This window comes from Mustela putorius, unplaced genomic scaffold (assembly GCF_011764305.1).
Source record: "Mustela putorius furo isolate JIRA1106 unplaced genomic scaffold, ASM1176430v1.1 tig00003845_pilon_pilon_pilon, whole genome shotgun sequence".
Taxonomy (NCBI): domain Eukaryota; kingdom Metazoa; phylum Chordata; class Mammalia; order Carnivora; family Mustelidae; genus Mustela; species Mustela putorius.
In genome coordinates this window covers 94,673,772-94,686,412 of record NW_025421998.1, presented here as the reverse complement: position 1 = coordinate 94,686,412, position 12,641 = coordinate 94,673,772, and the positions used below count along the sequence as shown (strand labels likewise).

Genomic DNA, 12,641 nt, shown 5'->3' with positions numbered 1-12,641 from the left:
TTGCCTTAAGACTTCTAGAGGGAGAAATAAACATGTTTATAGTGGGGAGTTTTGTAGTTGACAAAAACAACTGGTTTCAGTCAGGGGACTTCTCAGTCAGCTGAACAAAAAGTGTTTTTTCTGTGTTTAACCAATTTCAGGGGAAAAAGGAATTCTAAGCTTAGCTAATCACTCATGAGACAAAGAACAGGGAGATGGGAGGGTCAGTTCTGGCCACCTTAGCAGGTGCAAGTGAAAGGGGAAAGTTCTGTGTTTGGTTTTGTCACAGGTAAACAAGAGTCATCCCGAGTTTTATGGGAGCCACAAGAAAGAGTGGCAAAGTCTCTAGTAACTCCTGTGCAGAAGGGTAGTTCTTTGTGGTAAGCCATTTCTCCGAACCCAAATTTCTGAGGATTCTTAACAGTCACTGTTTCTGGGAGCACAGGGCTCAGATGAAGTTTAACATGTCAGAGGAAATCCAGAGATTCAGTCTGAGTCCTGATTTTGCCAATAACTTACATGAGGACCACAGCTTCCTCTTCATGAACATGGGGAGTAAGAGATGGTTGGTTAAATTTATTTCTAAATAAATTATCTAAATGTTTGGTGAGTCTCTACAAATGGCAGAGAGACCCTTTAGAAGAAGGGAGATGGCAAATGAGTGTGGCCGGGAGGGACACCGTCACAAAGGGAGTATGGGACAACAAAGAAAGGCCATGTCACAGAGAGGGAAGGAAAGTGTCAGCAGATACATCAAACTCCTGAGAGATTTGCAATCAGAGAGGAGACATCAGGTGCTTGAATTGGTTTGCTCCTTCCTCTTCCACCCTGCATCAGAGACAGTGCCAAGCTGGGCATCATATAATTGGGTTTTGAGCAGCGCTAGTCTCAAGACTGCTATGAGATCCTTGCTTCTTCCTCTAAGCCCCAGTTAAGGTTTCCGTCCAGCTGTCGTGGCCAAAGACACTTGGACTAAAGACTGGGACGGTTTGCAGCGTGATCCAACTAGCCCACTTCTGGCAAGATTCGTGCCTGCCATGAAGCCCTGTCTCATCTTCACTCTTCTAAGCACAGCTGGTGAGCAGCTGGCCTTGGCTTCCTGGAGAGGGATAGGTGGGGTAGGTCAGAAGGGGAAGTAGGTAGCCACAACTGAGTAGACAGGAAAAGGTGGGCATTTCTTTCAATTAACTGTGGAAGGAAACAAAAGGAACCATTCCCTCTGCTGACTTATCCCATCGGGGGGCTCTTACAGTCCCTCCGAGCCCTGTGGTCATGGTGGGATAAGTCACTATATTGTCCCACTCTCTCCTGAGACTCAAGTGGGGGATTTTTTGGACTGCCACTGTTTCTGGCCAGCCACATCGCCCTCTGGGCAGGTGGACCCAGAGGAGTGTGCAGGGAAGGCAGGCGGGTCAGGTACACTATATCCCTGCCCCGAGCCTTTCCATCCCTCTCACTGCCAAAGTCAGGTGGTATGTAATTATGACTTTCTTGTTTATTTGGCAAAAGTTAGTTAAAAATAATGTTTTGAAAAAAAAATATTGGTTTGAAAGGACTAATGCATCCCCCCCGCCCCTTTTTGTAATATACCACACTGCCAATCAGGGTTTCTGATCAGCGCATGAGTTAGTCTCACAAAATTTTAATATATTTCCATCTCAAACAAAGACATGTGTCAAGGTCCGTAATGCATATAGTTTTGGTGACATGTATGATTCCTTCTGATTTTTAAAATGATGTTTAAAATAATTTGTAGTCCCTGGTATTATCTTTTTTTTCTTTTATTTATTTCCAGCATAACAGTATTCATTATTTTTGCACCACACCCAGCGCTCCATGCAATCCGTGCCCTCTATAATACCCACCACCTGGTTCCCCCAACCTCCCACCCCCCGCCACTTCAAACCCCTCAGATTGTTTTTCAGAGTCCATAGTGTCTCATGGTTTACCTCCCCTTCCAATTTCCCTCAACTCCCTTCTCCTCTCTAACTCCCATGTCCTCCATGCTATTTGTTATGCTCCACAAATAAGTGAAACCATATGATAATTGACTCTCTCTGCTTGACTTATTTCACTCAGCCTGGTATTATCTTTAAAAGCCTTAGGTCAGAGAACAACTACCCTAGCCAACTCTTGCCTCTCATTCTGTTTGACTCTCTTTCTACCTGTGACTCTATTAATTCTTTAGGAGTTATTCTGGCCACAGATTCTAAAGATGATGACCCGAACTTACCAGAAGATTTTACTATTCCATACATGGTCTATCTGCAGTCCAGATCAGAACCCTGTGTGGGGTCTCTCATTCACCCTGAGTGGGTACTGACAGCTGCCCACTGCCCTTTACCGTAAGTATCCCTTTGTTCCTGGGAGCTGAGAGGGATCTGTTTAAACAAAAGCATGTCTGGGGGGGCATCCCAACCACCCTTAATGACATTCTAAGGGAACGGGAAAAGCAGAGAAGAGAGAGGATCTCCTTCCCAGTAGGAAAAATAACACCCATTTGGGTGGTTTAGGAGGAGATCAATAGGAAGGTATCAGGAGACTCTCTCATGGAGAATAAATAATATCCATTCATTCAACATATTATTAGGCATTTACTATGTCTAGGAACTGTTTAATGCACTGAGAAAAGAGCAAAGAAACAAGATGGAAATAAATTTTCTCTCCTGAAGCTTATATTCTGGTAGAGGACGTAAGCCAAAACAAATAAACACCCCAAAATAAAACACCAAAGAATGGCAAGCTGTAACATACAGGAATGAAACCAGAGATCTGCTCTGGTTAAGGTGGTCATTTCAGGCCGCATTGAAGAGAGGAGACCAACAGGAAGAGGAGGAGGCAGCTGAATGCATAAAGCCTGGGAGAACATTCCAGGTAGAACAAACCCCTCAGATTGTTTTTCAGAGTCCATAGTGTCTCATGGTTTACCTCCCCTTCCAATTTCCCTCAACTCCCTTCTCCTCTCTAACTCCCATGTCCTCCATGCTATTTGTTATGCTCCACAAATAAGTGAAACCATATGATAATTGACTCTCTCTGTACGTACAGTCCCTGAAGTAATGAAGGTATTTGGCCAACTTTAAGACCAGTGTGGCCTGTAGTGAGTAGGGGAATGCCTACAGAGTGAGGGAAGAGTCAGGCAGAAGCCACAGGACACAGGCAACAGGAGAAGGACAAGGAAACAATGCACAAAATCCTGCTCCCCCTTGTAAATCTGCATCCCTGCTGTGACTGCATGAGAATGTGCTGTGAACCTGGGACCTATTTAGAGTTTCAAGAGTCTACAAGGCTCATTTAAAACTCAGTTCTCAGCCACCTGATCATTCAAGACCATTTATTCAAACACAGATGGACCCCCTGCTCCGCACATGATAAGACATACAAAGGAAAGATAGTTCGTCCCCTCCAAGAATGGGAGTTGGAAAATTCAATATTCTTTCCTTAGCCATATCTAGTGCATGAACTGTTTTTGGTAGGAAATGGTGCTTGTATCTGTGGCACAATTGGATTCCTGGTGATAAAGTGGGTGTGTTTGAATGTGTCCAGGAAATACAATGGAAAATCATAATGGGAATCCTGATAGACTAAGAGCCTTGAGGATCGATGATAAAGAAGGCAGCACATTGCAAATACAGTGACATGGGCTTGAGAGGACCTAAGAATATCTAGAAATGAAGGGTATTATACACTTGCTTGAGACAACATGGTAAAGGCACATCTCTATTACTTACCCACTCAGATTTTCCAAATCTTAGTACCAATAATAAAACTAGACTGTACCAAGTGTGCTCTAGGTGACTGATACATGCCAGATTTTATATATACACTGGCTCTAGACCCTAATACAACAACCCCGTAAACTAGTACAATTTGACAAACCAAAGCAAGTCACTTCAGTTCTCAGGAACGAGAGAGAAAATGAAGATGACTGGGGAGGTCACTTCTGACATTTGTTGCCATTCTGACAATTCTGTGACATTCTCTTTCCCAACACCCTGCCCTCTTTCTTCCAAAGCATTAAAATCCGACTGGGAGTTTATCAACCCAGCATCAGAAATAAGAAAGAGCAGATACGGAATTACTCATTGATTATCCCTGCCCCTGAGTTCAAGGCACGATCTCTGGAAAATGACCTGATGCTGATAAAACTGTCCAAGCCTGCTGTACTCAACTCCCACGTGGGGACCATAGCCATATCTATGGAGCCCTTAACATTGAATGATTCCTGCTTTATCCCAACCTGGACTTGGAATGAATACAAAAACCGTAAGTGTTTAAGTCTGTGTTCTTCATCCTGAGGAGGTTTTGGAGCTGGGAAAAAAATGTGGAGGGATATAGTTGAAGGGAATGCTTGCCATGAGGTAATGTTTTTGACCCTACAGTAATTATTGCCAGGACCTTATCCTACCGAGGTTGTAAGCCAAGAAATATCATTCAGAGACTGATACAGAGCAGCCAATCTGACACTAATGAGTGGACCACGCAGTAACTGCCCTATCTCTAGAATATTGAAGACCAGAGTCCAGGGAACTGAATTCAGGTAACAGTGGAGGAACTAGAAGTCCTCACCTAAGAACAGTATCAAAGTGTCCTGTGGGAAGCTGGCTTACTGTCTCATTGACAGCTGCTGAAAGTCCACCACGCAATTTATCCAACAGCACTGAGAAAACCAAAAACAGAACTTACAGTGAGGTGATAGAGGACACTTCCCATCCCCTGCCACAGACAACCCAGTCTATGTTGATGATGATTCGCTTAAGCAGACCCTGGGAGATGAGGGTAGCTGAGGGAGCTCTTCCCACCCACAGAGTGCAACTCTTATACCTACTGCTTTCCCCCAAATCTCCCCCTCACAGGTGGACACCAGGGCCTGCACAGGGGCATTGATTTTGATTATGACATACTGTTGGTGTGTCTCTGGCCTTGACCTACCTCTGAGAAAAATTGCCACAGACCCTGTTGCCGGCATGCATGCTTCCAGCCTCTGAGCTCTCTTGGCATGGGCAGAGAAAATCCAGTCTCTGCAGGAGCATGTTTTACCAAGGGCACTTTATGAAGAAAGTTGCTTTCATACGCATTTGTTGGTTATTGGTGGGTCTTTACTACATGGGGCTGCTAAAAACCTGTCATACCCTCTTTAGGGATTGTTAAAGGATAATGGGACCACCACTCAATACCTGAAATGAAATGATAAAGCTAAATTTATTAATGATTATAGTAAGGAGGAACAAAGCTGAGCAGACACTAGTCTTACTGAGCAGAGCAGAGTACTGGGCCAAATGGGGTTTGGGGAAAGCTTTTGGTACAGAGATTGGAGGACTTTCAGAGGCCTGAAGGAGTTTACATCTGTAGGGGCGTGGCGGTTGTTCATTGTTTGGCACTTTCCGGCATATATATTGGAGGAGGTCAGATTGGATGATTTTTTTTTATTTTTTTATTTTTGTATTACAGATTTTTATTTATTTATTTGACACAGAGAGAGAGAGATCACAAGTAGGCAGAGAGGCAGGCAGAGGGGAAGAGGGAAGCAGGCTCCCCGCTGAGTAGAGAGCACGATGTAGGGCTCCATCCCAGGACACTGGGATCATGCCCTGAGCGAAAGGCAAAGGCTTAACCCACGGAGCCACCCAGGTACCCCCAGACTGGTTGATTTTACAAAGGTGACATTGATTGTCTTGTTGAAGCTGTGTTCACTGATGCAGTTGTCATGACATTAATCAGGTTTACACCCAGCACTGATGGCCCCAGAACAATCCATCTGTCCCATAAAAACAAATAAAAAGTGGGAATTTTATATTCTCAGTATTTGGCAGCTTCATTTTTAATTCAGAAGAAAATTTCTGGGAATCTAAGTGAATATATTTTCTTTTTTTTTTTTTTAAAGAATTTATTTATTTATTTGACAGACAGAGATCACAAGTAGGCAGAGGGGCAGGCAGAGAGAGAGGGGGAAGCAGGCTCCCTGCTGAGCAGAGAGCCCAATACGGGGCTCAATCCCAGGACCCTGAGATCATGACCTAAGCAGAAGGCAGAGGTTTAACCCACTGAGCCATCTAGGCCCCCCATGAATATATTATCTGAAAAAATTGAAGTTTATGATTTTTATCCTTGAGTTTCAAGTCTTATTCAAAGTAATTACAAAAGTAATTTGTTACATACTGTTTGAAAACAAAATAAAATCATACAAAGGTTTTATCAGATGGGTTCTGCATGTCAGAATCATAGTGACAAACTAATTCTGTAAGCTCTTTGGTGTAAGAGTTTGGATGTTTATTAGGAATTCATTATTTCAAGTGCTTGGTTACTTTCGCCTTGTTTATGCTACACATTTCAATTCAAGGTTAAAAACCTAAAACTGAACATAATTCCCCTCTCTTTTTTGACTTGACACTTTCTGTTTTAGGACATCAGGTTGATACACTATCAGAAAAATCCTGCTCTGTAAGCCACACTAGGGTTAGTTTGTGCAATCTCTAATCTGTCTTTTGTTGCCTTCCTCCTTGTCTCTCCCACCAGAGATTAGAATTATATTGGTTAGAAATCTTGCATTCTGAGGTTAACAGTAGAGTAACAATTACAATGAGGGAGATGAACACTCTGACTTCTTTGGGGGAAATATATTCGTATCCTTATACACACACCTATAAATAATCCATTTATAAATGATCTATTTCATTAAAAAAGCAGCTTTAGACACATTACAAATAGTTTCTCCCTTTATGGTTAAATGTAAATGTAAAAATTAAATGATTAAATATAAAGAAGTTGACGTAGATGCCAAATATAAAGATTTCTTAGGGATAATGGGTTTGTGTCTGTTTTCATGGTCATTTATAATCTCTGGTGGGTTTTCAAAGGTTTCTGAATTAGGCCAAGGAGACGGAGAATGACAGATCTGTTGTCTGATGTAAGGAAAAACGTCGTGATCTGAATCTGCAGCTCTGACATAGTTACTGAATGAGAAACCCCCAGAAGGATGGAATGTGTTCACAAAGTAGGGAGTCATCACAAGAGTATGTGTGACAAGCACAGTAACTGTGGACTTCATTTGTCTTTTTTTCCCCATAGTTAGTGACCCTGACATCCTGACGTGGATAAACCAGCCTTCTCATCCCTTCAATTACTGCAACAATATGGTAGGAAATAGAATGGCAGTACACATCATGTGTGTGGGAAAACCTTTGAACATCATATCTAAAGTCAAGGTATTTTTCCTTTCTTCAGATAGAAAGATTGCAGGGGGTCCATGAAGAGGAGGGGTGATTGTAGAAAATCAAATGGTGCTCATCCAAAAGACCTGGAGTCGCTTTCTTCTCCCCCCAGGTCTTTGGGTTGGTCATTAATTCCTCTTCCCTCATTTTATAGTTCTCGGTAGAACTATTTGTCATTTCTCCTCCTGCCTGAACTCAGGTTGGGCTCAAGCTTGAACCAAGAAAAGTTAGATCTAGGTGGATGTGAAGAAAGGGTTGTTACCTTTCAAGAAAAATGAGTCTAGTCCTTTAGATGCCTCTGAGTCTATAATATGCCATGTCTTTGAATTTATTCTTTTTCCATGAGGACAAAGCAACATTGACCTCCTGTTCCCTCTCTCTGGCAGGAAGTCTCAGCTGCTCCAGCCATCTGCAATGGGAGGCTGCATGGAATCTTGTGCTGGGACAAAGGAAGTGTCACCCTGGGAAGTGAAGCGTTCTTCACAGAAGTCCATCACTATGCAAGATGGATCATGAAAACTATTAATACCCACTGAGGCACTCTGTTCCTCTGTCCCCCAGGGAAACATCTTCATGATTTCTGTACTGAATTCACAATTCTCTTGACCTTTCTTGTTCTTGGATAGAATCCAAATAGAAAACATTCAGTTTAAAAAAAAAAAAAAAAAAAGACACCAAGAACTCATGCTTTGACCGCCAGTCTCTTTATACCTTAACTGCCAGTATGATGAGAAATGTAGCAACGTGCCTGTCAAGTGTTCATCCCTTTCAAAAAGTATTGAGTTGTCAGCTCCTTAGCAGACATTGCATATGCTAGGGACACTTGAGAGACTATGACCTATGCTTGGCCATCAAGCAGCCAGTTATAACACCTTATGGCTATTGTTAAAATTGAGATAAGAAGTAAGTTTAAGGAAAGCAGAGGAAAAAAAAATTCCAGGTGTCACAGCGAGAAGGCATTTCACCAAATAGGCAGACAAATTAGGAGAGAATATTGTAAATCTGAGGGAACAGTTAAGTCAGTCAGAAAGGACAAAAATGTGGCATGTTCTGGAAAATATAACTAAATAAATAATACTGGAGGGTAGAAAGTAAATTGTCTGCAGGGGAGGAGGCAAGATGTGATAAAAGATTATTATTTATAGGTGAGCAAGGTTTAGATTGTGAAGGACCTGAACTGTTTGGTGAAGGAATTTAGATTTTATCCTGTTGGGATCAGAGGGAGGTGTCATGCTCTATGGTAGAACCTCATCAAATTTCTGAATTGGGAGATAGTGAAGAAGCAGAACCTGTAGAGTTTACACGTATTGACTGTGAGTAGAAAGAGAAGTGTCTGGAATAATGCCCAAGTTTCTGACTTGGACATCTGCGTAGATGAGGGTTCACAAACATGCAGAAAACCAATATTTTCATGTGTAAAGGGTCAGAGCACAATCATGAGCAGGAAAGACAGGCATGTTATACATAAGATCCTTGAAGGACATGGAGGTGATCATGTCTAGCACACAGCTGGAGACAAAGATCTAGATCTTAGATAATGTCTGGGCAATGACAATAGGGGAGTTATATATTTATGGGTGGTAGCTGTGGACTTCAGCAGAGCTCTGTGCTAGTGGGAAGAGCTCTGAATGATGCTCAGTCCCTCTCTTGCCCTAGCATAGAGTGGAGAGATGTAGACCATCCAGGACGCACTGACCAAGACATCTAAAAATATGGAATTGAAAGGATTCCAAGTCACCCAAAAGTATGGGTCTACAGTGAGAAGCCATGAAGTCACAAATAGGGGAGTGGCAGTATGATATGAAGTCATCTATTAGGAAGGGAAAGGGGATCAGAGAGGGTCAGTGAGTTTAGAGAGAATAATGACACGGAAAGAAAAGACTCTACAAAGAGGGAAGAGATTCGGCATTCCATCCCATGAGAGTGGGGGTGAATCCATGCAACTGTAGAGATTGCAGGGGAGGGGAGAAAGGTTGTTTCCAAGACACTGATATACTCTGCTTTTCTTCCTCCACCAAAGCAAAATATTAAAAAAAAAAAAAAGCTGGATTATGACTAAGCCCATAGCTTTTCCTGACACATAAACAAAAAGAATCAAATTCTCAACTTGGGATACACTAAGGCCAAGTTTAATTCAAGATGTTTCCTTTTCTTGTAATTCTTGGCCATCCAAAGCACAAGTCCCTCTGTTTGCCTGTCTTCTCAGGCAGCCTTGCTCCTAGTTTCTCCCTGCTTCCTGTCTCTGATTCACTCACTACCCAATACGCTTTGTCCCCTTTACTGAATCAGATTCATATTATTCCAGAGTTTTTAATAAAATGATCATCTGATCATTTCTAAATTATGTCTTCAACACATACTGGCAATCCTGAATTTCCCAAGTCACTCTCTGTACAATGTTTCATAATGGCCACCTCAAGCATTCTCCTCCTCCTCTGGCCATCAGTGCTTCATCTTCAGTGAATGATGTCCAACTAGGAGGTTGAAACCATCAATGATAATTTCAACTTTCCTACCTCCCACTCTGCAAACATACTTTGTGCTTTTCTTCCTCATTCTTTTTGATCTTTTCTGGAAGTGAGGCCCTATTGTCTCCAGCATTTACCCTCACTTATGATATGGATCACTTCTCCTCTGACTTCCTCATGGACGGCTCTATTGAGCATCTCTACTTCTTTATATTTTTCCACTTCCCCTATCTATTGACTTTTTCCTATCACCATTTAAACAAAATAAATCCTATTCCATCTAAAATATGGACCCCAAGGATGTCCTCCCTTGATCTGCTCTCTGGTTGCCTCCTGGGTTTTCTTTGTAGGCAGTGCCTACTTGATAATTCCTGAACAGTCTGCTCTGGAGGATTCTTCTTGGTCTGTCTTCACTCTCTTTCATACATGCTCTTCTCTTTTGAGTCTTGATTCAACTTCCCAGAGGCTTTTCCCCCATCTCTTTATTTGATTAACTTCTACTCATCCTTTAAACCTCGAATATCACTTCCTCAAGGAGGTCTTCTTCTGACCCTTATGTTAGGGTCCCTGCTATATGTGCTTCTATCTCCCTTTCCTTCCACCATTCTGACATTCATGATGTCAGGTTTTCTTACACCCATCTTCTCTGTTAGACTTTATCATCTCATCTTCCTTACCACTAAATCATCAATAGCTAATAAAGTGCTGGTACACAGTATGCATTTGTATTGGTTTTCTATTGCTGCATAAAAACATTGCCACAAATTGAACAACTTAAAAGAGCACATATTATCTCACAGTTTCTGCAAATCAGGAGTTCAAGCATGGCTTAGGTGTGTCCTCCATTCAGGGTCTAGCAAGAGTCTGAGGTAAGAATTTGCTTCCAGGCTTATTCAGGTTGTTGGCAGAATTCATTTCCCTCTGGTTGTATGATAACAGATACTTTTTGTGGGCTCTCCCCTGAAAGCTGCTCTCAGGTCTTGAAGCTATCCTTAGTGCAGAGAGGTCATCCATACACAGTTCTTTGCCACTTAGGCCTCCTCAGTGTGTCTGTTCGTGACCCCATGCCAGTGAGAAGAATCTCTATTGTGCATGCTAGCAAGGTGGATGTGTAAATGTGTGTGTATACACAATGTTAATATTCTCTATCGATGTAATTATCAAGATGAAATCCCATAATTTTGCCATATTCTATTAGTTCAAAGGAAGTCACAGGTCTCACACCCACGGAAAGGAAATTGCAATAACCCCACTGGGGTTTGTCCAAAATATTCAATAGAATTTCATAAAATAATAAATGTATTGGATCCCTATCTCTCACACAGTAAGGACTTATGCAAGTCTTATATATGCAAGGCTTACATAATAAGACTTTTCATTATATAATTCCTGTTTCTTTCTCTACCCGGTTAACACTTCTGCTGTAATACATGGTTGCTATTCCACAAACACACCATGTTGTTTCACATATTCTTGCATTTACAGAAGACTTGCCCTCTTTTTGAATTATTTTTTCTCTTCTTTTTATGCCAGACAAGCTCCTTCCCCTTCTCTAAGACCCAGGTAAAGTATAATTTTTTAGAAACTCTTTCCTTTCACACAGTATACACTCAAGAAGTATCTTTAACCTTGTGCTCAAAGCACATAATTCAATTAAAAAAAAAAACCAAAACTTTTCCCACATTAGGAAACAAAGCAGATGAGAATAGGGAAAAAAGGAGAGAGAGAGTCAAACCAAGAAGCAGACTCATATCTACAGAGAACAAACTGGTGGTTACAGAGGGGAGAGAGTGAGACCTGGGTAAAAATAGACAATGGGGATTAAGGAGGGCCCTTGCTATGATGAGCACTAGGTGATGTATGGAAGTATTGAGTCACTATATTTTACACCTGAAACTAATATTACACTGCATGTTTATTAACTAAAGACTTAAAATTTTCTCCCACATGTTATTATAAAAAATTTTAAACATGCAATGAGGCTGAAGGAATTTTATAGTGTATACTTATATCCCCGGAGTAGTCTACCACTAAGCAGTCTGTTGTTGTTTTTTTTTAATATCTTGCACTGATGTAGTATAACCATTATAGCAGATGAACCAATACTGATACGTTCTTAGTAACCAAAGTCCATAGCTTATGTTAGGGTTTGCTCTTTATGTTATATAGTATTATGGGTTTGGACAAAGGCATAATGTCATGTATCTGCAATTAGACTATCATATGGAATCATTTTACTTCCCTAAAAATGCCCCATGGTCTTCCTGTTCACTCTTCTCCCCATCACCCCAAATTCTGGCCACCACTCATCTTTTTACTGCCTCCATAGGTTGCTTTTCTTCAAAATGTCATAAATTGGAACCATTCAATATATAATACTTTTAGAACTGGCTTCTATCACTTAGTAATATGCATTTAAGGATTCTCTATGTGTTTCTCTTTTTTTTTCTTTCATCTCTTGATAGCTTGTTTTTTAAAAATCACTGAATAATACATTTTCCAGTGTGGATACACCACATTTTGTTTATCCATTTATCCATCTTGGTTGCTTCCAAGATTTGGTAATTATGACTAAAGTTGTTGTAATTATTCAGGTGTAAGATTCTGTGGACATAAGTTTTTAGTTCATTCAGTTAATAACCAGGGGAGTGATTGCTGGCTCATATGGTAAGATTATGTTTAGATTTTAAGAAACCACCAAACCATCTCCCAAAGTGGCTATACATTTTGTATTCCTACCAGCAATAAATGAACATTCTTGCTGTTTTACAGCCTCACCAACATTTGGTGTTCTTGGTCTTAAACTTTATTCTACCATTCTACCAGGTGTGTAGTGGTATCTTATTGTTGCCTTAATTTGTAATTTCCTAATGTATGTTGAGAATCTTTTCCTATATTACTTGTCATCTATACTTCCTCTTTGTTGTTGTGGAATGAACTGTGTCCTCCCAAAATTCCTATGTTGAAACCATAAACCCCAAAG

At 41.1% G+C, this 12,641-nt stretch overlaps 1 protein-coding gene across 1 annotated transcript; it reads left to right on the top strand.

Moving 5' to 3' along the window:
• Positions 1–755: 755 nt before the first annotated feature.
• LOC101689458 (probable inactive serine protease 58) lies at positions 756–7,864 on the top strand. Its single transcript, XM_004741602.2, has 5 exons — positions 756–1,056; positions 2,168–2,324; positions 3,995–4,245; positions 7,048–7,184; positions 7,577–7,864. The coding sequence occupies exons 1-5, from the start codon at positions 1,017–1,019 to the stop codon at positions 7,724–7,726; spliced, it is 735 nt and encodes a 244-aa protein (XP_004741659.1). The 5' UTR covers positions 756–1,016; the 3' UTR covers positions 7,727–7,864.
• The last annotated feature ends 4,777 nt before the right edge of the window (positions 7,865–12,641 follow it).

Coding starts and splice junctions, on each gene's coding strand:
- LOC101689458 (XM_004741602.2), top strand. CDS start 1,017: ATGAAGCCCTGTCTCATCTTCACTCTTCTAAGCACAGCTG. Junction 1,057..2,167: donor CACTCTTCTAAGCACAGCTG/GTGAGCAGCTGG, acceptor TTAATTCTTTAG/GAGTTATTCTGGCCACAGAT. Junction 7,185..7,576: donor ACATCATATCTAAAGTCAAG/GTATTTTTCCTT, acceptor TCTCTCTGGCAG/GAAGTCTCAGCTGCTCCAGC.